At 53.5% G+C, this 27,362-nt stretch overlaps 1 protein-coding gene across 3 annotated transcripts in view; it reads left to right on the top strand.

The window, feature by feature from the left end:
• CD82 (CD82 molecule) overlaps positions 1–15,087 on the top strand; it is a 54,608-nt gene extending 39,521 nt beyond the window's left edge. For all 3 annotated transcript variants that reach the window (XM_025356066.1, XM_025356067.1, XM_025356068.1), the window contains 6 exons: positions 374–498; positions 670–744; positions 10,893–10,994; positions 13,799–14,002; positions 14,273–14,356; positions 14,652–15,087. In XM_025356066.1, coding sequence (XP_025211851.1) covers positions 374–498; positions 670–744; positions 10,893–10,994; positions 13,799–14,002; positions 14,273–14,356; positions 14,652–14,729 — 668 coding nt within the window. In that variant the 3' untranslated portion in view covers positions 14,730–15,087. The remainder of the gene's footprint in view (positions 1–373; positions 499–669; positions 745–10,892; positions 10,995–13,798; positions 14,003–14,272; positions 14,357–14,651) is intronic.
• The last annotated feature ends 12,275 nt before the right edge of the window (positions 15,088–27,362 follow it).

The raw sequence follows: 27,362 nt of genomic DNA, 5'->3' as shown, positions 1-27,362 counted from the left end.
CAGCGAAGCTTCTGCCCTCATGCACCTCAGGTCCTTGGTGGAGGGGGAGAGCAGACAATGAGCAAGAAGAATCAGTGAAATGTAGTCTGTTCAATCCTGAGTAGCGTTACGAAGAAAAAAATAAAGCCGGGAAGGGGCTTAGGCTGGATGAGGGTGCGGATTGCAAGTTTACTGGGGGAGGGACACAAGTGGGAATGCGTGGGAGCTGGTTCCCTGTTGGGCAGTGAGAAGCCAGCAGGGGAATGCAGCTGACCCCAACAGCCTGGCTCCAAAGAGGGGATGGGGAAGCAGACCTGGGCGGTTAGGCCAGGTGTTCATACCTGCTGGGCCCACTGATTTTGTACTTAGTGAGTGTGCTTCTTCTTCCCCCTAGAAACCTCCTCCAGCTCGCTCAGGATGGGGGCCTACGTCTTCATCGGCGTGGGGGCAGTCACCATGCTCATGGGCTTCCTGGGCTGCATTGGCGCCGTCAATGAGGTCCGCTGTCTGCTGGGGCTGGTGAGTACGGATCCCTCTGCAGCTGATGACCATTTCCTCTCACCCAGCCGAGTGCAGCCTGAGCACGTCGCTGGCCGTAACGCCGGGTGGAGAGCGTCTCCCGAGGCATGCGGGCTGGGTGCACCTGGTCGGGGACCCACAGCTGACTTTTTGCCTGCTCTGTGTCCCCAGTACTTTGCCTTCCTGCTCCTGATCCTCATTGCCCAGGTGACGGCCGGGGCCCTCTTCTACTTCAACATGGGCAAGGTAAGCCCCTCGCTCCCTTCCCCCTCACTGGGCTGGACCAGCCATGTGAGGGGTTGACCTTGAGTGTAGGGGATGGACATGGAGCCCCCCAGTTGTCACAGACAGACCCAGTAGGTGTCAGGGACGGCCTTCTGGACACTATTCTTTGTGATCAAATGGGGGAGTGTTAGAGGAGAAGGCAGCAGGTGTGGGCAGTGCCTGCCGGGCCTGGATCTCAGCCTGACCACACTGCTTTCTAGCTGTGTGGCCTTGGGCAAGCTGCTTGCGTCTATGTGCCTGTTCCACCATCTGTAAAATGGAAACAGTAAGAAAACTGAACTCTCTGAGTGGTTACAAAGATTATTCGAGATTATCTGAGTGAAACACATAACACATGGCACCATAAGTACTCAATAAATGTCATTCTTGTTATTATGAAGATACTTTAGCAACTATTCAATCCATGCCACTCACCCACAAATGAGGTTTAGAAGGAGACCGTTAATAAAAACATCAGTCTTGTGTCTGAGGGGAGATGTTCAGCTTTCAGAAACAGAATATCAGACTTACGGCGGCTTAAACTTGAAGGACATCTGTGGTTGACTTGCCCGGAAGTCTGGTTTTGAAGCTCAGAGGCCGTGGTTCTGGCTGTTCAGCATCCTCGCTGGGATGGCTTTCCTGCGTTATGACACTTACCTCGTCGTTCCAAGATGGCTGCCACAGCACCAGGCACGACGTCTGTGCTGCTGTGGCTGGAAGATGGGGAAGTGAGCAGTGCCAGACATTGCCATCCCTTTTATCAGAAAAGCAAGCCCTGCTTGGGCGCAATGGCTCATGACTGTAATCTCAGCACTTAGGGAGGCAGAGGTAGGAGGATTGCTTTGAGACTAGCCTGGGCAACATGGTGAGACCCCATCTCTACAAATCTTTTAAAATGCTAGGCATCGTGGTGTGCACATGTGGTCCCAGCTACTCAGGAGGCTGAGGCAGGAGGATCCTTGAGGCCAGGAGGTTGAGGCTACAGTGAGCCATGAAACAGAGCCTGGGGCAACAGAGTGAGACCCTGTCTCAAAAACAAAACCCTCCAACAGACTTCCCCAGACTGGGTTACAAAGTCACCCTTGGTTGCAGAGGAGGCTGAGAATGTGTCAAACTTTCAGACTCTAAAGACAGAGGCACAAGAGAGAAAGGAGCCAAGAATGGCTGTTGGGTGAGCCAGTTAATTGTGAGTCACGGTTATTGTGTAAGAAGCACCTACTGTGTGCATGTGGCATCTTCTAGAAGCTTTCCATACATCATCTTGTCCTCACAATGGCTCTGCAGGGTTTTATGTTGACAGATGGAGAAGCAGATGCTCTGAGATGAAGAGCAATAACAACATTGATAACAGTGGCTCTAACCCCCACCATCCCTCCAGTTGAGTTCATGCACAGCATATACCAAGTACAGTGTTGACCACGCCACGTGACACTCCTCTCGCTGATCCCCACTAGACCCTCTCAAGGTTGTGGGAGAATCTCCGTCCTGCAGATGAAGGAGTAAGGTCAGCCTAGGCTCCCTGACTCCGATTCGAGTTCACTTGTCCCCAGACCCTGCTGCACGTGGCCTGTGGCCTAGCAGACCCTTGGGGTCCCTGCTTCCAGTGCCACCAGTTCTTGTCCACCAGTGAGGGTGGCAGAGCTGGCAGCCAGTTGGGCTCCTGCACGTCACCACTTGAAGGTCAAGTTGCCTGAGATCCCTCTTGGAAGGTAACTGAGAAAACACTATACCAACATCAACATCAGCAACGAACACTTAATAGAACTTAGAACTTAATAGAACTTCAACAAGACAAGATACTCTTGGTAACTAAGGGCTAACTTGGGCACTGAGCTTCCTGGCAGTCAAGGCAAAAGTGGAAAATAGTGGATTTTGTAGATGAAAAGCAGCTTGTTTGGCTATGAGACAGGAAGCCAGCAGTTAAGGGAGGGAAATTCCTTTCCCAGAAAAATGGTTGTGGGGTCAGGTCTTCATTTTTGCCCTATGGCACTGGAGCTTCTTTAGTACCCAGTTAGTGATATAAACAGGGTGGATTAGAATCAGGCCTCAGTGAGCCAGCTTCTATGACTCAGAAGCTGGTCGCCTCTACAGGGATCTCGTGCAGTCTGTGTGATTCACCATCTCTCAGTAATAAAGATGGCACCCACCGGGTTGGCACCAACCACATGCCAGGAGCTGAGCTAGAAAAGTGAGCTGACATACACGTTTCAAATTTACAAACATTTTCCATTTGAAGAAACTGAGACCCAGGAAAGCAAAGTGACTTTCGGCCACTGACACACGCAGCTTTGGTGCATCAGAGTGGGGATTTCCATCCTGCTCCCTCGGAGTCCGAGGCCCATGCCTCCCTGTACACCGTGCTGCCCTCCCGTGGGCTGTTAACTCTGCTTGGCTGATGATGATGAGCTTAGACTCACAGGTGTCCTGTCAGTCCCAGAACAGGACTTGTTTGGAGATTTGGGTTTCCCAACCCCAGCCAGGCTCTGTGCATTGCACGACCGCCCCCATCTTCCCCTCCAGAGTCCACACCCCCTAGTCGCAGCCTGCTTCACCTTCGTCCACCACCACCTTTTCTGGAAGGCAGGGGGACATTTTCTGGCTTTGCTGAAGAAGTTCTGATGCCACTGTATTGCCCAAGTTGGAATGAATGATTTCTTTCTTCTTTCCCAACGCGTCGTAAATCTCAGTGGAAGACTAAACATACTTTTGATGGTGTTTATTCTGGCAGACAAGGCTCGGCATGGGGGTGGGACTTGCCTGAACCTAAGGAAGAAAGGCCTTTTGAAAGGAGATAGGGCTCCTGTGCAGGTGGGTGGGAGCGACCCTGCTGTGGTCTCCAGGGCTGCCCTTTGTCCTTCCTGCCCCTGCCACCCGCAGCCACTGTTCTCAGGGCAGCGATGGGGAGGTGGGGGACCTTGGCATGGCATGTCACCTCTGGAGCCTTGGGTTCTGCTTCTATAAATCGAGAATAAACCTGCCTCTCCCTGCCCTAGCTCAGGCTGGAGTGAACACAGACTGTGATACTTCTATGAACATGCAGAGTGGTGTCCAAGGGTCTCGACTATGGAACCACTGCTCTGACATTCTGGGCATGCTACTCAGCCTCCCTGTGCCTCAGTTTCCTCATTCGTCAAACTAGTAACAATATAGGCCCGCTCACTGTCCCTTCTCTGCAATTCTGAAATCCAGAAAAGCACTTTGAAAACCAAAAGTAGGCTGGGCGCGGTGGCTCACACCTGTAATCCCAGCACTTTGGGAGACCGAGGCGGGCGGATCACAAGGTCAGGAGATCAAGACCATCCTGGCTAACACGGTGAAACCCCGTCTCTACTAAAAATACAAAAAATTAGCCGGACACGGTGGTGGGCACCTGTAGTCCCAGCTACTCAGGAGGCTGAGGCAGGAGAATGGCGTGAACCCGGAAGGCGGAGCTTGCAGTGAGCCGAGATTGCGCCACTGCACTCCAGCCTGGGAGACAGAGCAAGACTCCGTCTCAAAAAAAAAAAAAAAAGAAAAAAGAAAACCAAAAGTAGCATTTGCAACTCATTTGATGGCAAAATTGAACCTGAACAGAAGCAAGGCTGTGTATGGGCTTTGCCTGCCCCATTAGGGCATCCCTGGGGAAATAGAAATGGGAGTCATTGCAGGCTGCTACCCCAGCCCCCACTGGCGGGTGTGATCTGTCCCCCCAGGCCCTTTCTAAAACCTGATCCTGTCTGGAGCCGGAGCCCCCAGGGGCTGCCTCGCAGCACTTGAGAGATGAAGAGCCCTAACATATGAGAAGGGTGTCGTGCGGCGCCCAGCCAGAGGCCGATGTTGCTGGCATCGTTGCCAGTGTTTATTATTATTGCTGCCATTATTCACTTCATGAGGGCCTGGTAAGGGCTCAATAGGTGGCAGCTGTTCCTGCTGCCCTCGCTGTCAGCAGAGCAAGGGCTGTGGGAACCAGGATTTGGGCGTGGCACTAAGATCCTCATCTGCTTGTTTATCCAGCCTCTGGTGAGCAGAGCCCAGCTCTGGGATTCAGGGGCCCTGTGTTTTAGTGTGGGCTCTGCCGCTGATTGCTGTGTGGCTTCGGAAAAGTTACCCAGCCCCTCTGATCCACAGGCGAGCTCTTGGGCCATGCCCAGTGCAGGCAATCAGGGATTCTGACTTGTTCTCTCTAGACAGTGAGGGTGGGAGGGGTGAGAAGGAAGCAGATGCAGTTTGCCCTTTCCTGTGGTGTGCGGGAGCTGAGCTGGATGTACTTGGCTGGCCATACCTGTGCCAGGGAGGCCCCTGAGGCTCTGAGAGCTATCAGGCTTAAGGAGAAGACATTGGAGGGGAAGGGGCTCACTTGGCCTGGCTGGGAGCCAGAGGTGGGGGCTGTGACAGTGGCAGTGGCTGGTCAGACAGCTCCCCAGAGATGTTGGTCAGGGGAACTGTGATTTCCTTCTTGTCCTCCTCGCTCTCACCCTGAAAGCCCCAAATTGCTGGTGCGCATATACTCTCATGTGTGAGACGCAGGTGGCGAGACAGGTTCCTAGGGGACAGTGTGGTTCTCTGTGAGCTGTCTGCTTGCTGAATTAGAACTTCCTGATTCTCAGGCTTGGGCTTCTCTTGTGATGGGGCAGAGGGAGGAAGGGCAGCTGGAGCTGGGGACAGGGAGAGGTGACCTTTCTCTTCCCTGTTGAGAAGGGAATGGAGGAGTCCAGGCCGTTCCTCTGGAAAAGGATTATGGAAAGACACTTGGGCTAGAGTCTCTGAAGCACACGCTGGTCACTGGCTCCGAATTCTGGGGTAGCTAGTTATGGGGCTTGCAGCTGGACTTGCCGGAAAGATACAGGTGATCACAAAGACTAAATGCTCCCACCACCCCCTTTACGGCCAAGGGCCCTCATTTCCTATCAGGGTACTGGGATGCAGCCTCTGAGCTGGTGTATCTGTATTCTAGCAAAGCATTTGCCAGCATCTCCTGTGGGAAACCTGGAGAGGACAAGAAGATGTGGGTCCAATTCATGCATTGGTACCTCATTATAAGGGGTGATTTCACACCTTAAAGAGCATGGTGAGAGGTCTGCACAGCACCCCAAGGGGCGGGCACAGAAGCCTGAAAAGTTACCCTGGAGACGTAGTCTGGTCTCAAGTATCTGGATGAGATGTGTCCTTCAAGAGAGGGATTTGATTTATTCCTGTGGTCCCAGCTGGGACTTAGGTAGCTGGGAGAGGAGGAGGATGTGAACTAATACAGGTGGGTAGAAGTCATTTGAGCAGAACTTAAATTGTATCAAGAGCCTCCCAACTCCGCAACATGCTCTCATGTGAGTTACTGAGTTCCCCATCACAGGGAGCATTTAAGCAGAGCCTAGAAAAGCGTGACTCTTACATTTGGATGATTTTCTGGATTCAAAGGTCTCTCCTAATTCTGACTGTGAAAATTCACACTAAAAGGGGAGGTCAAAGCGCAGCATTTGGGTGGGACGTGAGTAGAGCCACGCAGAGGACAGCAGGGTCACGGGGAGGCGGCGGGCAGCTTGCCGAGGCTAAGATCCTGGGGCCCTGGAGCTGCACAGATCAAGATCTGGTCATGTCTCCGCTGCTTTCTATCTGTGTGATCTTGGGAAGTTGCTCTAATTCTGAGCCTCACTTTTCTCTTCTGAGAAATGGGGAGGAGGGAGACAGGGAAGACAAGGCTGGCTTCCTCGGCATTCAACCTATGCAATCGCACAGGATGCTCTGCTGTTGCTGTATTGAAATTCTTTTTTTTTTTTTTTCTTTTTGAGATAGAGTCTCGCTCTGTTGCCCAGGCTGGAGTTCTCAGCCCACTGCAACCTTCACTTTCTGGGCTCAGGTGATCCTCCTGCTTCAGCCTCCCGAGTAGCTGGGACTACAGGCACGTACCACCATGCCCAGCTAATTTTTGTGTTTCTAGTAGAGATGCAGTTTCACCATGTTGGCCAGGCTGGTCTCAAACTCCTGACCTCAAGTGATCTGCTCATCTCAACCTCCCAAAGTGTTGGGATTACAGGTGTGAGCCACCACGCCCGGCTGAAATTCTTAATAAGTTTTAAATGAGGGGCTCTCCATTTTCACTTTGCACTAGATGTAAATTATGCAGCTGACCCTGGGCAGGACTCTTTATGGCATGTGACAGTGACTCAACTGCAAGTGGCTAGAGCCAGCAGAAGGCTCAGCTGTATCCAGGTTCCCAAAGGCTGCTGCTGTCCCTCTCTACCCTTCAGCCCTGCCCTCCTCTGTTGGCTCCCTTCTCGGGCAGGCTGTCCCCCGTGGAGCCTGAAGGTAGCCCAGGTCCTCATCCTACCACATGGATGGAAAGAGGGCTGGGTGTGTGAGCGTGGATCTCAAGCCCGTCTCTGAACCACTCACCGTGCCTGCGATGTGGATGGCACTGAGTGGCAGGCCAGGTCTTCTGCCTGCCTCTGGCATTGAGGGAGTGGGGCCTCCCCAGCTCCATGGAGAAATAGAAAGGTGGTTACACCCAAGGAGTGGGTTTCTGCAGGGCAGGCAGAAACAGTGGAGCGGTCCCTGGGAGGATGGAGGGAGATCATGAATGTCTGCTCCTGCTACCTCCATGTCCTTTTGGTCTCAGTAGCTACCTGGTTGCCAGGGTGACCTCCCTGTACTCCCAGCACAGGCCTCCTGAGCGTTGGGGTCCCAGGGCATCAACTCCAAGCTGAACCAGCCCCTGTGGCCATGGTCCTCGTGGCCCAGGTGTGTCCCTCAACCACATTCTGGACTGAAAGATGTTGTGGTGTTTCCATGGAAACCACCTGTCTAGGTGGAAACCACCCAGCTTCCATCACCTTCTCATTTCAGGGGGCCTGGGAGAGAAACAGGGAAGTCCAGGCTGCTGTGACAGCCACGCTGGGGTTTAAACAGAGCCTCAGTGCAACATGTCGTGAGGAAGCTGGCTGGGTGGGGAGGATGTGGGTGAGGCAGCTTTCTGCACAGATGCTTCTGGAGAACCCATCCTTTCCACACCATGGGGATCACCCACCCATTGGGGTTGAGAGGTGGACCTGAGATGTCAGATCGGCTGGCAGACAGCCCAGGCTATGTGACGCAGGCAAACCACTTAGCTTTTCTGGGCCCTGGTTAAAACTGGGTATGGCCATGTGGTTTAAATGCCAAAAGCTTAATAGGTAAAAACCTGGGTTCTGAAATCCGCCAAGCCTGGGTACAAACGTCACTTCTTCCACATGTTGGCTGTGTGACCTTGGGCAAGTTAATTAACCTCTCTGGGTTTGTTTTCTATGTCTCTATAATGAGGGAATGGGGTGAATACCTAGGCCATAGGTCTGCTGTGAAGATTCAGTTGAGATAATACATTTAAAGTGCTTACCACAGCACCAGGTACATAACAAACATTTGATAAAAGTTAACTACTATTAGTGTTGTGATTAATTACTGACAGGAAAGCTTTGTAAATTGCAGAACTCTGTATAAGGTGTTTTGTTTTGTTTTGTTTTAAAGTATCATGCTGAGAGCTTTATTGAGAGAAGGGCAGGGAGCATCATCGGAGGCTGGTTTCCCAGCATTCTTTTTTTTCTTTTTTTTCCGAGATAGAGTTTCACTCTGTCACCCAGGCTGGAGTGCAGTGGTGCAATCTCAGCTCAGTGCAAGCTCCACCTCCCGGGTTCAAGCCATTCTTCTGTCTCAGCCTCCCAAGTAGCTGGGACTACAGGCACTTGCCATCAAGCCCAGCTAATTTTTTGTAATTTTTTTTAGTAGAGATGGGGTTTCACCATGTTAGCCAGGATGGTCTCAATCTTCTGACCTCGTGATCCGCCCACCTCGGCCTCCCAAAGTGCTAGGATTACAGACATGAGCCACCATGCCCGGCCCCAGCATTAATTTAACCAAGAGTGAGGAGCCAGGGCTGCAGGTCCATCTGCAGGATATGAGTTTTCTGTTCATTCGAGGGCTGCCTGTGGGGAGCTGCAGGAAGCCCCACCCACAGGGTTCCCTGGGAGTCAGGCTCTAAAACCCCATCTAGAAGTACCTATCCCGTTTCTCCCAATTCTTCCTTCTCAGGAACCAAGGTGGGAAGGTGTGTGGCCTTCTCCTTGGCATCCCTGCCTTCTAGAGTCCCTCACCCTGGGGCTTCCCACTGCCGTGACCAGCCCATCCATGCATGTGCCCTGGAAGGCCTCTGGGCAAGGTCCGTTTGAGAGGTGAGGTGGAGCCAGGCAGGGGCTGGCTCTCGGAGGCCCCCCTCCCACCCAGGTCTGCTTATTGCGGAGGGAGGCCCTGCCCTCAGCTGGCTCTGGGTTTGCCTCCCTTTGCACAACTGACTTACTTCAAAACCCCCCTTCTGCCTGCTTTGTACATCAGGGTTTTCTCTGTGGGGTTAGCCGAGAGCAGGTGCTGCTCTCCACCACAAGGAGAGTGACCCTCAATTCCTGAGCAGGGTGAGGATCAGTGTAGGCAAGATGTAGATTTGGGCCAGGCGTGGGGTCTCAGGCCTGTAATGCCAGCACATTGGGAGGCCGAGGTGGGTGGATCACTTGAGGTCAGGAGTTCGAGGCCAGCCGGGGCAACGTGGGAAGACCCTGTCTCCACTAAAAATACAAAAATCAGCCAGGCGTGGTGACACGCGCCTGTAGCTCCAGCTACCTGGGAGGCTGAAGTGGGAGGATTGCTTAACTCCAGGAGGTAGAAGTTGCAGTGAGCTGAGATCCTGCCACTGCCCTCCAGCCTGGGTGACAGGGAGACCCTGTCTTAAAAAAAAAAAAAAAAAAAAAAGAGATTTTTTTGGAGCTCTGGGGCAAGCAGCCAGGTCCCAGAAAAGCAGCTGAGCTCACACTCCGGCTGGCTGGCGCTGCTGGCTGAGGGCTTGGGAAGGGGTGAGGGAGGATCTTTTCTGTTTTGTTTTGTTTTGTTTTGTTTTGTTTTGTTTTGAGATGGACTCTTACTCTGTCACCCAGGCTGGAGTGCAGTGATGCGATCTAGACTCACTGCAACCTCCACCTCCCCGGTTCAAGCAATTCTCCTGCCTCAGCCTCCTGAGTAGCTGGGATCACAGGCACCCGCCACCATGCCTGCATAGAAGGAGGATCTTTTGATCACATAGTTGATGCCGAAGTTCCAGGTCCCCCAGTCTTGGGGCCCCCTCCAGGCATCTACCCTTGGGGGCCCTGTTTGGAGAGGCTGCACTCTGGTCCTTGGAAGGAGGAAGCTGAGCTGGGCTCTCCTCCCTGTCCCTCCTTCTCCCTGCAGCTGTGCTGTGGGAGGCATAAGGATTCACCAAGAAGTTGCATGGGTCTGGCTCTGGTGCCTGGCAGACCGTGGTGGTTAGGTGTGCATTCAGCATTCACGTACCCCGCACACCTATTCTGTGCCAGGCTTGGCGCTGGCCATGGGGGACCCTGTAGTGAGCATGCCAGATGTGGTCCCTGCCCCCATGGAGCTGATGTGCTAGTGGAGAGAGATGATAAGCCCTGAAAACTAACAAGCATGTAACGTCAGTGCTCTAAAGAAAAATACAGCATGCTTTCCCTTGTGGGAGAAGGGAGGCCAGGGGAGGGGGGGTTGATTGGTGGGGGGAGAGGGGATGGGGAAGGGCTGGTATTTTGTAGAGTGGTCTAGTAAGGCCTTTCTGAGGAGGTGACATTGGAGCAGAGCCCTGAAGGAAGCAGAGAGTGAGCCATGTTAATGTCTGGGGGAAGAGCATTCCAGGCGGTGGGAACAGCAGGTGCAAAGGCCCTGAGGCAGGAGTGTGCCTGGCACAAAGACAGCTTGGAAATCCACACAGTTGAAGCAGAGGGAGCAAGAACAGAGGACACAAGGTCCAGGGAGGACAGACAAGTGGCGTAGGGCCTCCTAGGCTGTTACGAGGACACTGATGGTGGGAACTGCCTTGGTGGTGGGAGGCCCCTACAGGGTTTTCAGCAGTGACATGAGAATATTGATGTTTACAGGGCCAGGCTGCTGCTGAGCGCAGAAGAGACAGTGGGGCAGGAGTGGTTGGCACTGCCTGCATCGGGCACCCTGGGAGCGCCAGGAAAGTGGTTGGAGCCATGAGCATGTCACAGGGTTGCTGAAGGGAACAGGGGGGAGGCAGTTTAAGTAGCGGTGACCACAGGTGGGCACGGGTTTCAGGAAATCTGACCCTGACCTTTGTCCTGCAGCTGAAGCAGGAGATGGGCGGCATCGTGATGGAGCTCATTCGAGATTACAACAGCAGTCGCGAGGACAGCCTGCAGGACACCTGGGACTACGTGCAGGCTCAGGTGAGGTGGGGCGCGACTGTGGGAGGCTCTTTGGCCTGGGTGGCCCTGAATTTGGGGCTCTGTGTACCCACGTGTCTGGGACTGGCATCTGCAGTGCTCGTGTGTGCCTGACAGTTTGTAGGAGAGTGTGCTTCTATGGGGGCAGGGCACCCCAGTTAGCACCACAGCTCCCTGCTCGGGGGCCCAGAGACTCAGAGACAGCGTCATAACTCGGTGCTCCCATTTGTGGCCAGAGAGCACGGGGGCAGTTGTCAGCCCTCTTATCTCAAGCCACACTGGGGAGCGTTGGGAGCTCCACCCTGGGTTTTAGGAAACTGGATGCCAAGTAGCAGTGAGAAGTCCCAGTGGAGGCTGCCTCCGGGAGGGGCACTAGCTGGGGAGGTGTTGAGGGAACCTTCTAGGGTGAAAGGAGTATTCTAGCCAAATCTTGATACTGGTTTCACCAGTATGTGCACATACGTCAAAATGCACCAAGCTGAACGTGTGCCCATTAGTTCACGTGTATTAGACCTCCGTTAAAGTGAGAGAGATGGATGGATGGGGGGATGGGTGGCTGGACGGATGGATGGACTGCCCGACTGACCAACAGATAGACTGTCCAGGTTCCCAGCCTGTCTCCATAGTGATCCAGTGACCACCTGGCTCTCCTTTCTTGTGGTCCCGGATGCTGTGTGTGCCCTTGGCTGGAACCTGCCGTCTCTGATCTGCAATCCTGTGAGGGAGCAGGACACAGTGATCACGTAGGGCCTCAGGGGAGGTCCCTGAGGTGTGGACTCCTCAGGGGAGGGCTGTGGGGTATAAGGGGCATGGGCAGCAGGAGAAAGCCTGACTCTGGGGCACCAGGAGAGTTTGCAAATAGGACACTCCATCTAGGCGACGTGGACTTGACCATCTTCTGAGCGGAGGAAGGGGAGAGCGATGTTCTCTGGCCCTGACATAGGAGATCAGGCGTGGGGGTCGTGGCAGCTGGAAGGCTTGGTTCACACAGGGAAATGTTTTGGTCGCCTATGTAGTTTGACCCACAATTGCTGAGACTTTGCTAATTTTAGCAAAGTCTTGATGTCACCAATGACATAAACCAGCGCCACCTGACAAGGGACCTGGGAGGAGAAGTGGGTCCCTTGGGAGGTGGTGAGCATCCTACCCTGGAAAGTCATTGGCTGGTTCTAGATGATTCCGATGCTGTCAGATGCTGCTTGGGCTGGTGGTAAGTGAGACTCCCAAGGCCTGGAGTGCTAACACTGCCACAGCCGCTAGACTTTTGCTGAGCCTGCCTCCTTGTTTATACAATGGGGCTACTGACCCATGCCGTGTGAGATACATTGTTAAAGCCTCCAGCACTTAGGCAGCATTTATTATGTGCTAAGTTGGTGGTGATGTTTTAGTCACCATGCACATCCATGGAGACACAGGCGGAGATGGCATGTGCTGCTGGGGAACAGGTACAGCCGGGGTCAGGGCAAAGCGTTGCTTGGGAGGAGGCTCTGCCATAGACGGGCCAAGGAGACCTGCCTTATTTTGCTCTGGTGCAGGATGACCTGTGGGTGGCCCCAGCTTGCAGACCTGTGCACCCCTCAGAGGTGCCAGCCTTTTGTTCGAGAGAGGAGGCAGCCAGCCTGCTGGAACAAGCGCCTGTAAAAGCTGGATTAGAAATGGCCTGGAGCTGAGCATTTCTGGGTGTGCCTGGTACGCCCCCTGCTGTCCACTGGCTATTGGTCGGGCAACATCCGGAGATAGGAAGGAAGCGGTCCAGGAACTGACCCCTGCTGTGACCATGGCTATCCCACTGAATCCTCCCAGGAACCCCCAGCATTGCAGGGATTTGCACACAGAGACCTCCTTTAGCACACAGAGCCCAGAAAGGCTTTCTTCTCTCTAGAACTAGAGCATTTTCTCCTTTAAAGTGGCAGAATTGACCGGTCGGGCGAGGTGGCTCACACCTGTAATCCCAGCACGTTGGGAGGCCAAGGCGGGCAGATCACTTGAGGTCAGGAGTTCAAGACCAGCCTGGCCAACATGGTGAAACCCCATCTCTACTAAAAATACAAACATTAGCCGGGCAGGATGGTGAGTGCCTGTAATCCCAGCTACTCAGGAGGCTGAAGCAGGAGAATCATTTGAACCCGGGAGGTGGAGGTTGCAGTGAGCCAAGATCACGCCGCTGCACTCCAGCCTGGGTGACAGAGCAAGACTCTGCCTCAGAAAAAAGAAAAAGAAAAAAAAAAAGCAGAATTGACGCTGTATCCTTTTTCACTTTCCACTTTTTCTCCTTTTCACCAGGAAGCTCAGAGGCAAATCTCAACTCCTGCTCTAAAGTCAAACAGCCTTTCCTAAGCTTATTGTGCTCCCCACACCTCTGCTGGGCACTTTGCCTGACTCATCCCATTTAGTCCTTGTGATAGCCCTGCAAGTTGGGAATTTTAATTATCCCCATTTACAGATGAGGAAACTGAGGCTATTTCCTTGACGGAGGTTGCTCAGCTGGTCGGTGGCAGGGCGGGGATTATAACCCAGTAGCCTGACTTTAAACCCTGCACTGTGAACGGTCTGCCGTCCATTCTCTTTGTGCGCTGCACAGCTGCGCTCCTTCAACTTGAACTTCCTTCCTACTCTGCTTTGTATTTTTGCTGATCCTGGTTTTGATTTTTCTGCTGTACTTGTAGTTTGTGATGGTTCGGCTGGGACCAGGGGCCTGGAAGTGGCATATCTGAGTCTCTGTCCTGGGGAGGCCCCGCCTCTGCCAGGAGGGCAGCCTGCCTGCGGTGGGCAGTGAGCATAAGCAGTGTGTCCCCTGCCTCGCCCAGGTGAAGTGCTGCGGCTGGGCCAGCTTCTACAACTGGACGGACAACACTGAGCTCATGAATCGCTCTGAGGTCACCTACCCCTGTTCCTGCGAACACAAAGGGGAAGAGGACAACAGCCTTTCCATGAGGAAGGGCTTCTGCGAGACTGCTGGCAACAAGACCCAGAGGGGCAACAACCTTGAGGACTGGCCTGTGTACCAGGAGGTGTGCGGTGGGCGGGGGGCTGCGGATTGGGGGCTGGGATCTGAGGGTGTTGGGGGCCGTCTGGGCTACTGCTCAGCTCTTCCTTCCTCCATTTAGTTCCTTCCCTTGATTCACCTGTCATTTGTACCTTCATCTACTTCTTTGTTAATGTATTCATTCAAGCAACAGGCAGAACCCTTCCAGGCTGGGACTAGGGGGCTCTCAGTGGTTCTGCATGGTGGGGCGGGATGGTGCAGGGTGGGGTGGTGTGACCGTGTTCTCCCCTTGCAGGGCTGCATGGAGAAGGTGCAGGCGTGGCTGCAGGAGAACCTGGGCATCATCCTCGGCGTGGGCGTGGGCGTGGCTGTCATTGAGGTCTGAGCCCCCTCCCCCAGCCCTTCTCCATCCCTGGTCCTCCTGGGTTGTCTCTGGAGGGCCCCAGCACCCCATCAGCTTCCAGAGGCCCTCTGGCCTGAGCACTGTCTCGCTGTGTGACCTCAGACAAGGCACTGCACCTCTCTGGGCCTCCCTCTACTGCCTGCATCACAGGGTGGTTGTGAGGCTCAAGTTGAGGATCCACTTAATCCCCATCTAAACCTGGATGGCGGGGCTGGGGCATCTGAGACCAGGACAGCCCAGCCTCCCTCTGACTCTCCGCCTCTCCCCACAGCTCCTGGGGATGGTCCTGTCCATCTGCTTGTGCCGGCACGTCCATTCCGAAGACTACAGCAAGGTCCCCAAGTACTGAGGCAGCTGCTGTCTACATCTCCCTGCCCGGCCCCTGACCTCAGGGCTCCCAGGGGTCTCCCTGGCTCCCTCCTCCAGGCCCGCCTCCCACCTCACTGCAAAGACCCCCTTGCCCACCCTGACTGAAAGTAGGGGGCTTTCTGGGGCCTGGCGATCTCTCCTGGCCTATCCGCTGTCAGCCTTGAGCCCTGGCTGTTCTATGGTTCCTCTGCTCACCGCTCATCAGGGTTCTCTTAGCAACTCAGAGAAGAACGCTCCCGGCAGCGTCCCTGGCGCAGGTGGGCTGGACTTCTACCTGCCCTCAAGGGTGTGTGTATATTGTATAGGGGGCAACTGTATTAAAAATTGGGAGGTGGGGCGTTAGATAAGGCACCCTGGGCTGTCAGGAGACTGCCTACTGGGCGGGTCAACTTATTTCCACTATGACATTTATATCTTTGTTTTTTCACAATTATATTGAAGGCAGTGGGAGAGGGTGGGTTTTACCTGATATTAAGGGGTAGCACCCCTTCCCCAGGCCTGATGCAGGTCCATCTAGACAGCTCAGATTAGCCTGGGCCATGCCCTGGGGACAGGGCTTAGGGGAGCTGAGTCAGAGGGGGTCTGCCTGGGTAACGAGATCTGGCTTGGCCCTGAGCTGCTTAGGGACAGGTGAGTCCTTGGGGGCATGGCACAGAGCTGGCCCTGTGTTTTCCAGGGTCCTGAGCTGTCCAGGGACAGGGAGGAGGAGGATGGCTTCTCCTGGGAGAAGGTGGGCTGGCCTTTCTTGGCAAGCTGTCCTCTGGCCCCTGGGGAGTGGGGTGGGTGAGGCTGTGCCTTGTAGGGGGGAGAGGGGAGGGGGCTCTGTGTGCACCATTCTGTAAAACACACTCAAGATTCTAAGACTATTAAAGAAGATTTATAACAGTCTAGTCTGGAATGGTAGGGATGCTGCTTCCTGGGGCAGGGGAGGACCCAGGGCAGAGGGTGTGAGCAGAGTGGCTGGGTCTGCTGGAGACTGCTGGACCCCTCACGGCTCTGCCCTCCCCGCAAGCATCTGCCTCTGCAGCCTGAATCTTAGGATGGTGATGGGCCAGGCTCTGATGGGCCTGCCTGCACGGTGGGGTGCCTGGAGTTTGATTTGGTGCTAAGAGAGGTATAGATTGTATCTCTCCATTCCCGCTTCTGAAACTAGGGTATGGATGCCCCCAGAAGGTACGCAAAATGTGGGCTGGTGATGGGGGACAGGGGCCACAGGATAAACTTGGTCTCGCTTTCTAGAGCATCATTTTTGCAACGATTTGTGGAAGGAAGCATTTTCATACTAAAGAAATGTGTTAGAGTAACATGTGCAGAATTCAGGGGACTTTTTAAGATGAAATGTGAGACTTTGGGAGGTTGAGGCAGGTGGATCACTTAAGGTCAGGAGTTCGAGTCCAATCCTGGCCAACATGGTGAAACCCCATCTCTCCAAAAAAAATACAGAAATTAGCGGAGTATGGTGGTGCACGCCTGTAATCCCAGCTACTCAGGAGGCTCAGGAAGGAGAACTGCTTGAACCCGGGGGATGGAGGTTGCAGTGAGCCAAGATTGTGCCACTGCACTTCAGCCTGGGCAACAGAGCGAGAATCTGTCAAAAAAAGAAAGAAAGGAAGAAAAAGAAAGAAACAACAGACAGAGAGAGAAAAGAAAAAAGAAAAAAGAAGCTAGTTCTTACTTGTGCACGGCTCTGACGACTGAGCCCCAGCATGCCCTTTGCCCAGCGTCATGAAGCCCAGAGGGCACTTGCCCCGCCTTCTCCTCTCATTTCTGGAGGAGCCGGCCGGCAGCAGAACTCTTGTCTCCCTGCAGTGGGGCCGGGCGGGGCAGCGGCTAGAGTGGTGTCTCAGCGGGGACCACCAGGCGGCGCTGCAGCCTCAGCCTAGGAGCCCAGCAGAGCCCAAAGGTTCCGTGGTTACTCCCAGTCTCACCAAACCCGGGCCTGCCGGCATCCCACTCCAGTGGAAGCACTTGTGAAAATGCAGATTCCAAGGCTCAAGGATTCTGGCACTGCAGATCTGGGATGGCGACAAGGAATCTGCCTAGTTGCACCCCTTCACGGTGATTCCGGAAGATTCTCAGACCTGGAGTAATGTCTGTCCCAAGCCATGTGCTGACCTCCCAGCGCATGTGGCAGCTGAGGAGGTGTCAGCAGTGGGGTCCCCTGTGGCCTTGGCCGCCTCCCTCTGGGATGGGGGAGAAGAGGGAAATGTTGATGTTTCCACCTGGCCTGACTTCCCTGGCCCCCCACAGCTTCCACCCTCAGGAAGGGTAGCAGAGAGCTATTGGGTGTCTTTTCATAAATGCTTTCTCACTGGGAGCAAGGGGACCTGAATTTGAGTCCAGCTCCATCTCCATCTTCCTGTGCGACCCAGGGCCTGGCAGGCTGAGGGTGGGCTCAAAGCTGTTTGCAAAATAGAGGACTGAGAAAACGTCAGAGGTTATCGAAGCTTCCTCTGTCATGTCCATCCTGCCCAGAGCTCACAGCTGGAAGGGGCCGGAGCCAGGATTTGAACCCCATGTATCTGACTTCAAAGACCATCCTCCTGGCTCCACTGGCTCCTGCCCTCTCATGTCCCAGAACAGCCTCAGGACATGTGGTGTTGTGAGGCCCTGACCCTCGCTTTTGTGAAATCTGGTCACTGTGAGCTCTGAGCCTGCTGGGTTCCTCATTTCAACCTCCTGGGGAGCACCCAGTTTTAGCACCCCACTTACCTCTGACCTACGAGGTTTTGGGAGAGAGGGAACGTAGACCCATGTCTATCTAACACCTGGAATCGTCCCTGCAGCCGCTAATCCATCCCACGCCCATCTGGGGCTTCCACACCTTCCAGCTGCCCTCCCTGGGCCCTCTGTGGGCTGCCATCTGTCCTGCCAAGGGCCCTGCCAGGCCCAGAGGACTGGTACATGGGTACTGTGTGGAGGAGGGTACAAGGGTGCTCCTTGGCAGTGCCCACCCACAGCTCCCTGGGGCAGGCAGGAAGAATGGCTGGGCCAAAGGGTGTTAGAGACAGTGCCTAGGATGTGTCCAGGAAGCTGGACTTTGGGGAGCACTGATTGGCATGGCCACTGACCAATGGGAATGGAAGCCAGGCCTGAGCTGGAATAGGATCTTTATATGTGGATTGGCAGGAGGTGCTGGAGCTCTGAGAGGTTGGACTGGCGGGGGGATTTTCAACTGGCATGGAAATATTTCACCATTTTATTCATAATAACTGGCATGGCTGACTGGGTGAGTACTGCTGAATGGCAGCCTGGTACATGTGCACATACATGCATGCGCTCTGTCTCTCACACGCACACACTCAAGGCCCTGAAGACCCCTGAGGGCTCGGTCCCCAGCTCTTCTCCCCTGAGACTAAGCTGTGGGTGGCCCGTAGTGAACAGGGAGAGCCAAGTGTCTTCCTGCCTGGCCTTCCCGGGCCTACACTGCAGAGCCCCCTCTGCCACTGACCCCCATCCTGTCTCCTAGCAGAGCTGCCTCCAGCCTCTGCCCCGGGTCTTCCAGGTGAGCAGGTCCCGCAGGCTAAGAGGAGCCGTATGTAGGGGCACACTGGTGATGCTGGAGCATCTAGCCACCAGGCATCTCCTGGGCCAGCGCTCCCATCGCCTTTCTCCTCTGCAGAGGGACAGAGACCCAAGTTGCCACGCTGCCTCGGGGCAAATGTCTGGCTGTTCTCTGGGGTCTTTAGGGCTGTAGGCTAAGGTTTATCCATTTATTCATTCATTCATCCCATGAATACTTAATGGCACAGACTATTTGTGAAGCACAGTTCTAGGATCTTAGGAACACAGCAGTGAACACACACAAACTCCTGCCCACATGGCACCTGCATTCTGATGAGTGTAGAGACTCTTGCACACAACTGATGCACCAGGACACACGTGCACACACAGCACATGCATGCACACAGTACACCCTCCCACACGTACACAGGTACATACCAGCACACACTGCCGACTGCTGACAGCACAGTTGAAGCCGAGTGTTGCTGTGGTATCCCTGGGGCCCATCCAAGGCCCCATCCTGTGGAAGGAAGTAGAGTGAACAGTGCGCTGAACAAACAGGAAAGTGGGAGGAAGTGTTCACCGCTCAGCCCCGTCCCCTCCAGCCACAGTACAGGAATCAGCCATTGCCCTGGCAATCCCCTTCCTAACTGAAATCAAATAGAATCAGAGCAGCTGCCACTGGATGTGATGGGCTGTGTGACTTCACCTCTCTTAGTCTCATCTGGAAAATGGGGACTCTTATTCCTCATTCCCAGTGCTATTGTGGGAGCCAAATGCTATCACATACACAGTGAGCTTGTTCCCCAAGCCGCCCATTCCAGGACTGGCACCACCTTCAAGGGGAGGTTTCTCATCCCCTGGGGATACCTTCTCTAAGCAGGAATGAGGCCCACAGGAGGACTTGAGGACTTGGTGCCTCCAGGGCAGGGATGGTTGATTGGCCCAAGGGGCTGGGGCTGGGGCAGGTAAGAACCTGTACTCAGCCTCTTGCCTAGTGGGAGGGTGAGCAGGTAGGAGGGCCATTAGGGGACATTTGAGCTGTGAGCACCCCAGCCCCCAGCTGCCCCCTCTGACATCATTTCCCCAGCACCTGCCTTCTGAGCAAGGGGAATGTCAGGCCCAGAGCCAAGTGCCTCTCCCCAAGTGACCTCAGATGCCTTAAGCAGTAGCCCCTGGGACAGGAGTGGGCTTCCTGCAGGATGCTGGGGGCGGAGGGGTGGCCAGCAGGAACAGCTGGGAGTGCAGAGGGGCTGTGCGGAGGTGGGGAGTGGAAGGAGAGAGCTGGAGAGTCCCCAGCAGCCTCTTGGAGGACTGTGTGGGTGGGAGGGGATGCTGATGGCAGCTGATAGGAGTGGAGGGGTCCATCCTCTGCCCTGCCTTGCATGACACACCTGGGTGAGCCCAGCTTGCGGCTTCCAGGGTGACAGGGGCCCTGCGATCCCAGCACCCAATCCTCTTGGTCCTGGTTCATAGAGGACTCAGGCACTTGGGGTGGTGTCTGAGTTCTTTCCATGGGGAAGCTGTCGGGGAACCCACTTAGTGGGTAGGTGGGGGTCTGCTTAAATGGAAGGAGAGAGGCCTGTATTAGTCCATTTTCATGCTGCTGATAAAGACATACCCAAGACTGGGCAATTTACAAAAGAAAGAGTTTTAATGGAGTTCCACGTAGCTGGAGAGGCCTCATAATCGTGGAGGAAGGCAGAAGGCACATCTCACATGGTGGTAGACGAGAGAAGACAGAAGGAGAGCCAAGCAAAAGGGGTTACCCCTCATAAAACCGTCAGATCTCCTGAGACATATTCACTACCATGAGAACAGTGTGGGAGAAACCGCCCTATGATTCACTTGTCTCGCACTGGGTCCCTCCCACAACACATGGGAGTTATGGGAGTACAATTCGAGATGAGATTTAGGTGGGGACACAGAGCCAAACCATATCAAGGCCTTCCCCAGAGGGCAGGCTCTAAACCCAAGGGAGCCCATAAAGGGGAGGAACAGAGAGTGGGAGTGAGAACAATGCTATAAGCAGGACCCCAGCTGGGGGAGCTAGGAAGATGAGCAGGGCTGACCCTTTGGGGTGAGGTGGGACTCGCAGCAGGCAAAGAGGCAGCAGGGCAGCAAGAGGAGAGTGCAGGCAGCCACTGCAGAGGGCATGGTGGACCCCAGCAGCCATGGGACCCTATCTCCTTCCAAATCATCATCATCGTCACAGCAGCCACCATGGATTTAGTGTTAAGCTTTAACCCTGTCACCCCAACAGTGTAGCCACACTTGCTCCCCCCACCCTTTTAGAGTGTGGAAACCGTAACTTGGAAAAGCTAAGCTGTTTGCCATAGCCCTGACCCACTACACAATCCAGGAGTCATTCACATTGGATTCACAAATCTATCTTCAGATCCAGAGTCACAGTGACTGAAGAAACTGGGGTTGGCCCCTGGGGCCTGTGACTCTATATCCTTTCCAATAGTTCTCAAGGCCAGTGGGAATGAAGATCCCTGGTTCATAAAAAGAGAAGAGGAGTGGGCCTTTTCTAAGGAGGTACAAGTCCGTTAAACCCAACTTTTCCTCCATCAATCTATCCAATAAGAATTTATCAGGCACCCACTCTATGCCAGGCATTGTGAAAGGAATCAGGGGTCACCAAGGTAAACAAGCTTGTGGAGCTGACAGTCCAGTTGTAGGGGAGGCACAGGGAAAAAACACAAACAGCAGAAAAAGCGCCCCATGTCAGGGACAGAGAGGGCAGCAAAGGTGATCAAGGCTCTGTCTCTACCTGCCAGGAAGTGCACAAGGTAAGACAAGCTGGTCCCCAGGCTGGTGGTTGTCCCTTGATGTCCTCATTGCCCGGGGCATTGTGGAGGTTGCCACTCCACCAGGACATGGAGGAATGAATTCAGTCCCATGGGCTGACTGGCCCAGAGTTCAAGGGGATACATGGGAACCAATCACAGTGTGAATACAAATGAGAACCAGGCACCCCCTACCCACAAGGGGAACTAATCTGGGCCTCCTGTCTATGTGGTCAGGAAAACCTTTTCCAAGAGGTCAACGGAAACTATCTGTAGCTTGTGATGATCTAAAATGCCTCGTCAGGAATTGCTTAATGAGTTTATTTAGCAGACAGCTGGGCGGAGGGGTTGTCCAGGTGGGCTGTGTGTATTTCCTTCCTCTGAGGACTGAGCAGGGCAGGGACTCCATCCTGCGTCAGTCTATGGGGGACGCAGGTCATCAGACCCCCATGACTCCATGTGTGGGATACCTGTGCCTGGTCCCATATGGAGTCTGGTTTCCATCTCCTTCGGAAAAGGATTGTGACGGTGGCAGCCTGGCTCGGACTGGGGAATAGAGAATGTAGTGGGGAAGCCTCGTGGGAGAGCAATCGGCTTTCCTGCCAGTGTCACAGGGCAGAGTGAGCAGCTAGGGTGGAAGTCATGGCACTGGGAGTTGAGGGGACGTGGTTCTGTCTCAGATGTTCCCTAATTAGTTGCATGTGGTCATTGTTTGCAAAAATAGTCACACTTATTCCCCTTCCTGTATCTATGCTGTCTGCAACATGACTATGCAGCTAGCACCTCTCTGATGGCTGGTTGTGTGACTTCCTTTGGCTAATGGAATGTGGGGGAAAACATAGTGTGTCAATTCTAAGTCTCAAGGAATTTTGCACACTTGTCCCCACTTCTTCGTCTCATTGCCTCACTCTCTCAAAACCCTGCCACTGCCTCATGAAGAAGCCCAAGTTAGCCTGCTGGAGCATGAGAGGCAACCGGGTCAGTACTCCATCATCCCAGACAACAGCCAACTTACCCCCAGAAGCAGAACCACCACCCTACCTGCAGCCAACTTCAGACGCAGGAGAAGACCAGATGAACCACCTAGCTGAGCCCAACCTAAATGGCTGACACACAGAATCATGAGCTAAACAAATGGTGGTTGTTTCGGGCCCTAAATTTGGGGGTAGTTTATTATACAGCAATAGCTAACTGATAGGATAGGTAATCATAATGACAGCTACCATTTGCTGAAGGCCTGTTTTACACCAGGCCCAGCACTAAGCATTTGACATACATTGCATGAGTCCCCTGACTCATTTAATCCTCACAATAGCCCTGAGAGTTGGTATTAGGATGCACACTTTATAGATAAGAAAACAGAGGCTCAGAGGAGACATAAGTCTGGTCTAAGCCTGCTGAATAGTAAGAGACAGAGATCAGATGAGAACCTAAAATCTGTCTTCATGGGTGTGGTGTCTGAATCTCCCTTCCAGAACAGCCTTAATGTCAGAGAGAATCAGCATCACTTGAGAGAGTGTAATGTATTCTGCACACGGGAGCTGACATCATTAAGAATGTTCTCAGCCTTCCGTCCCCAAGAATTATGCCCTGTCTCACCCTGTTCTTCTCTCACCCCTAGTCAATGCCTCTAATTCCCTTAGGCTTCTGGAGAGAAAGACAAAAGACACAGATGACGGGATAATTTATTTCTCTTTGATTCCACCTGCTATTTAATCAGTAAATATTTACAGAGGGCCTGTTATGTGCTTATTTCAGAGTGTTCGTTCTTTCATGACACATTTTCTGGCTCCCTATGGCATGCTCTTACTCTGCCCATGTAGCCTTTATGGCAACTTGAGGGTCGTTGGGATTAGCTCCACTTTACAGCTGAGAAAACTCTGAGGTTCCAGAGAGGCGAAGTGGCCACCTTGAGGTCCCTTAACTAGTAAGTGACCAAAACAAGATTCAACTCCAGGTTTGGCTGAATTCAGGCAGGGTCTCTTCTTAATTTATCACCACAGCTGTGGCTTTTTTAAAAAAGGGATTTTGAAACTTCCCTGGGTTCTGTGTATGGCAGGTAAGGGGCTGGAAGGTGGAGAGGAGAAAGGCTAGTGGGGCTGTTGGAAAACGTCCGCTGACTCTCAGAGGTGGCTGGCTCCTGGGCTGGGCATGGTGCTCAAGCTCAAGCTCTGGGTAATGCTGTGAGCTGGCCAACGAGGACAGCAGGAGGTCACATGTCCTGGAGGGAGGAGAAATAGCCACAGGCTCCAGCCTGCTTCCCTTGTGTCTGCAGCTGACAGCCACAGCCATCGCTCATCCCCACCCGCCCCTCTGCTTAGCTGCTGGACCGCTGCCATCTTCCACCACCAGAAACTGGGCACTGGGCCCTACCCCTCCCCAGCTGCACTGTTTACAAATGGGAAATTCAGGGAGAGTCCGCCCAGGCTGTCTTCTCCTCCCGGGGCCATCACTTCCCTGGAGGTGGGGCTTAGCCACAGGTCTCTCAAGGGTCCCAGAGCCCACCCCCGACCCAGGGTTCCTCCTTCAGACTGGAAGCAGGCTCCCACCCAGATGTCCTGACCAGAGTCTAACTGCACGGAGCCTTCACCAGTGTGTGGGAACAGGAGGACACAGAGGTGAGAGGCTGAGAGGCCTGGGGGTCTTCTAGGCAATGAGGCAACCCACTGTCCCACAACCACACATGGTTGCCTTCCCCTAGGGCAATTTGGGTGCTGGAAATATCCCTGCCCTGGAGGCCCTGACTGGCTGAGAAACCTTAGACCAATCACCCTGCCTCTCTGGACCTCCGTCTCCTCATCTTGAAACTGAACAGAAATATTCTCAGAGCCACATAACCACACAGACAGCAATATGAATTAAGTGTTCAGCACTTTGCACACATGATCTTAGCTATTCCCACAACAATCCTAAGACCTGAATTCTTAGTGAGGTTAAGTAACTTGCCCAGGGTCTGGGTGAGTGAGTGGCCACAAAAGGTTTGGACTCAGTCACCCTGACTCCCAGCCCAGGGGTTCAGCCTCGTGGCCACCAGCCTCCCTTCTCAGGGTGGGTCGTACTTGCAAATGTATAGACGCCCTGCCCAATTCACCAGCTGCAGGTCAGGTCATGCTCCACACTGGCTTGCTTGATGCCCTGGATGAAGTTGCTGGCCGCCGGGGTCTCCTAGTGCCCTAAACTCCTCTGCCATATCTCCATCATCAGTGAGCTGTGCTCCTTTGGTTCCTGGAACAATCTCCCTTATTTCTTCCACCTAACTCCTGCTCCTCCCTCAGATCCGCCTTCAGGGAACTCCCCAGAGCACAGCCCCAGTGACAGAGGTGGCCTTGCCCTTCCGCCACCCTTTCTATGGGGAGGGCCTCCCCTGTGCAAATGCCTGGCCCATAGGTTCAAATCCAGACTCTGCAATCTCTTTTAGACCCTCCTCTGGGAAATGAGCATAATAATGGTTCCAACCACATAGGGTTGTTGCCAGGACTAAGTGATTTAGCAGAGGTTCAGGCTTAGAAAAGCTGTCAGGTTTTTTTAAAGATGTCTAGAGTTTAGGCACTCAGCATGGCCCAGAGTGTGACACACCATTGTAGGCTTTCCTATGATACAGCCTCCAACAAAACTCGGCGTCCTGAGTCCCTGGCAATAGAATTGTTTACTTTTATGCCAAGACGGTCCGAAAGGCACCGAAATCTGCATGTGGCGTGTGCCCAGGCAGAACCCACAGTTCTTATGAGGTTATCTAAAATGAAAACACACATCAGCAAGGCCCAAGGTGGTCCCGCACGTGCTGAATGTGTCCGGGAAAGGAGGCAATGTGCTTTCCTCATGGAGGAGCAGGAAATTGTTGGGAAAGTGTTGAAGGCACAAGCACAGTGTGTTTAGTTCAGAAAGCTAAAGAAAAAAAAAAGAAGCCTTTTTGAGTCATTACAAAAAAGAAAGAAATTCTGCAGATGTGGAGCAAGCTTGCCGTGCCCCAATGGGCATTTCGCCCCCAAAGGCGCTCTCCTGATAGTTATCATTGCTGGTTGAAGTCTGTGTCTTCTCCGCTGAACCCTAAGTTCCTCAAGGGCTTCTGGTTCATTCCTTGCCCTGTCCCCAGCTTGGAGCGTGTGCCTGGCACATAATGAGCACTTAATGCATATTTGTTGGATAAATGAATGAATGAATACAACAGGCCCCATTGTCAGTAGCAGCATGAAATAATGTGATGCAGAAAAGAACTCAGGCAATGATAAGTTCTTTTAGAGTGGGGTCTTATACTTGTGTGACCTGATAATCACCTGCACCTTCTGCTAGAAATCCAGATTCTGGGGCCCCACCCCTGGAGATTCTGGTTCTTTGGGTAGGAGGGGGCTCTGGAAATCGGGGCTGGATTTTGTTTTGTTTTGTTTTGTTTTGTTTGTTTGTTTGTTTGAAACAGAGTTTCACTCTTCTTGCCCAAGCTGGAGTGCAATGGCGCCGTCTCAGCTCACTGCAACCTCAGCCTCCCAGGTTCAAGGGATTCTCCTGCCTCAGCCTCCTGAGTAGTTGGGATTACAAGCATGCACCACCACGCCAGACTAAATTTGTATTTTTTAGTAGAGACGGGGTTTCTGCATATTGGTCAGGCTGGTCTCTAACTCCTGACCTCAGGTGATCCACCCACCTTGGCCTCCCAAAGTGCTGGGATTACAGGCGTAACCCACCACACCTGGCCGGAAATCTGGGCTTTTAAAAGTACCTCGGTTGATTCAGATACACAGGCAGTTTTAGAAATGCTGGCTTAGAGCAAAGCTTGGAGAGGAGAAAAGTGAATATACTGCTTATGTGTCTCAGAGGGTTGGGCCTGGGGTTCCTCCTGTCTGAGATAGAAGGCAGAGGGAGAGGGACCTGGTGGGCTTCCTGAAGGAGGAGGCATGGAGGCAGTGTTGAGGATGGGTGCCAGTCTTCCAGGGAAGGAAGAGGAAAGGTGGAGGGGTGTTGCCACCAGTGACCCAAAAGGATGGGGCACCAGCCTCCAACCTCACAATGACCACCTCTAGAAGTCGGAGGAAGGTGGCTGCAGTCCCAGCGTGTGACAAGTCCAGGGTCCTATGAATCAGGATGCCCCTGGGGGAAAGGACGCCCTGAGCATGATGTCCTGTGTCCACTCCACTTAGGAGGAAATCAGGGGCAGCACTTTCTAAAGGAGGCCTAGTCAGGACAAAACCTCAGGCCTGGGATTAGCCCAGTGGGCCTTTCCTGGAGGTGGCACCCTAGGCTCTGGAAGGAGAGCTGCCCCAGCCTAGAAAGGCTGGGGAAAGGAGAAGAAAGAGGGATTGGTGATGGTCGGCAGCATCTCCCATTTCTGTCATGGTCCGGAGGAGGGGTGGCCAGTCTGAAGTCACTGGCAGGCATTAGGACTAGAACTTGGTGAGGACGTTTGGAACATGAAATGCCCACCTCACTGCTTCCCACCTCCTGAGCACAGGCACGCCATTAGTCTGTTTTCAGCCCAGCACAGGTGGGGAGGAGAGAAGGCAGCCAGAGGGACATTAATTAATTAATTAATTTATTTATTTATTTATTTATTTATTTGAAACGGAGTTTCGCTCTTGTTGCCCAGGCTGGAGTGCAATGGCGCCATCTCAGCTCACCACAACCTCCGCTTCCCAAGTTCAAGCAATTCTCCTGCCTCAGCCTCCCGAGTAGCTGAGATTACAGGCGTGCGCCCCTATGCCAAGCTAATTTTGTATTTTTAGTAGAGACCAGGTTTCTCCATGTTGATCAAGCTGGTCTTGAACTCCCGACCTCAGGTGATCTGCCCGCCTCGGCCTCCCAAAGTGCTAGGATTACAGGCGTGAGCCACTGTGCCCAGCCAAGAGGGACATTTTATTGTTAGATATTGACTATGAACTTAGGCCTCATGAAGTCCAGACCCCAGGAAAGCTGTTGTAAACTGGGGTGTTTGTTTATGTCTGTGTGCATGTGTGCGTGTGTGTGTGCGTGTGTCCACATGTATGCTGCGGGGCTCCTGAGTGTGTACAGGGATGTTATTGATTCTTTACCACTGTATCCCGAGTGCCTAGCACAGTGCCTGGCATGCAGTAGGTGCTCAGCAAATGAATGGGTGAGTTCCAGCGTGTCCACATATGTGTTGTCAGATGCAACTCAGATCTGTAGGACCCGGGGAGCCTCCCCAGAGCTCCAGAGACGGCAGCACTTGCACAACCTTAAGAGTTCAGGCTGTTTTGAGAGACAGGAAGGATTTGCAGGCAGGAGACCGAGAGCGACCCTGGACAGCCAAAGGTGAGCCATATTCGCCAGGCCCTGGAGGAGAGAGAATGCAGGAGACACAGCAGGCG

Source organism: Theropithecus gelada, chromosome 14 (assembly GCF_003255815.1).
Source record: "Theropithecus gelada isolate Dixy chromosome 14, Tgel_1.0, whole genome shotgun sequence".
Classification (NCBI taxonomy): domain Eukaryota; kingdom Metazoa; phylum Chordata; class Mammalia; order Primates; family Cercopithecidae; genus Theropithecus; species Theropithecus gelada.
Note: the sequence above shows the minus strand (reverse complement) of the source record. Positions and strands in the feature narration are given on the sequence as shown.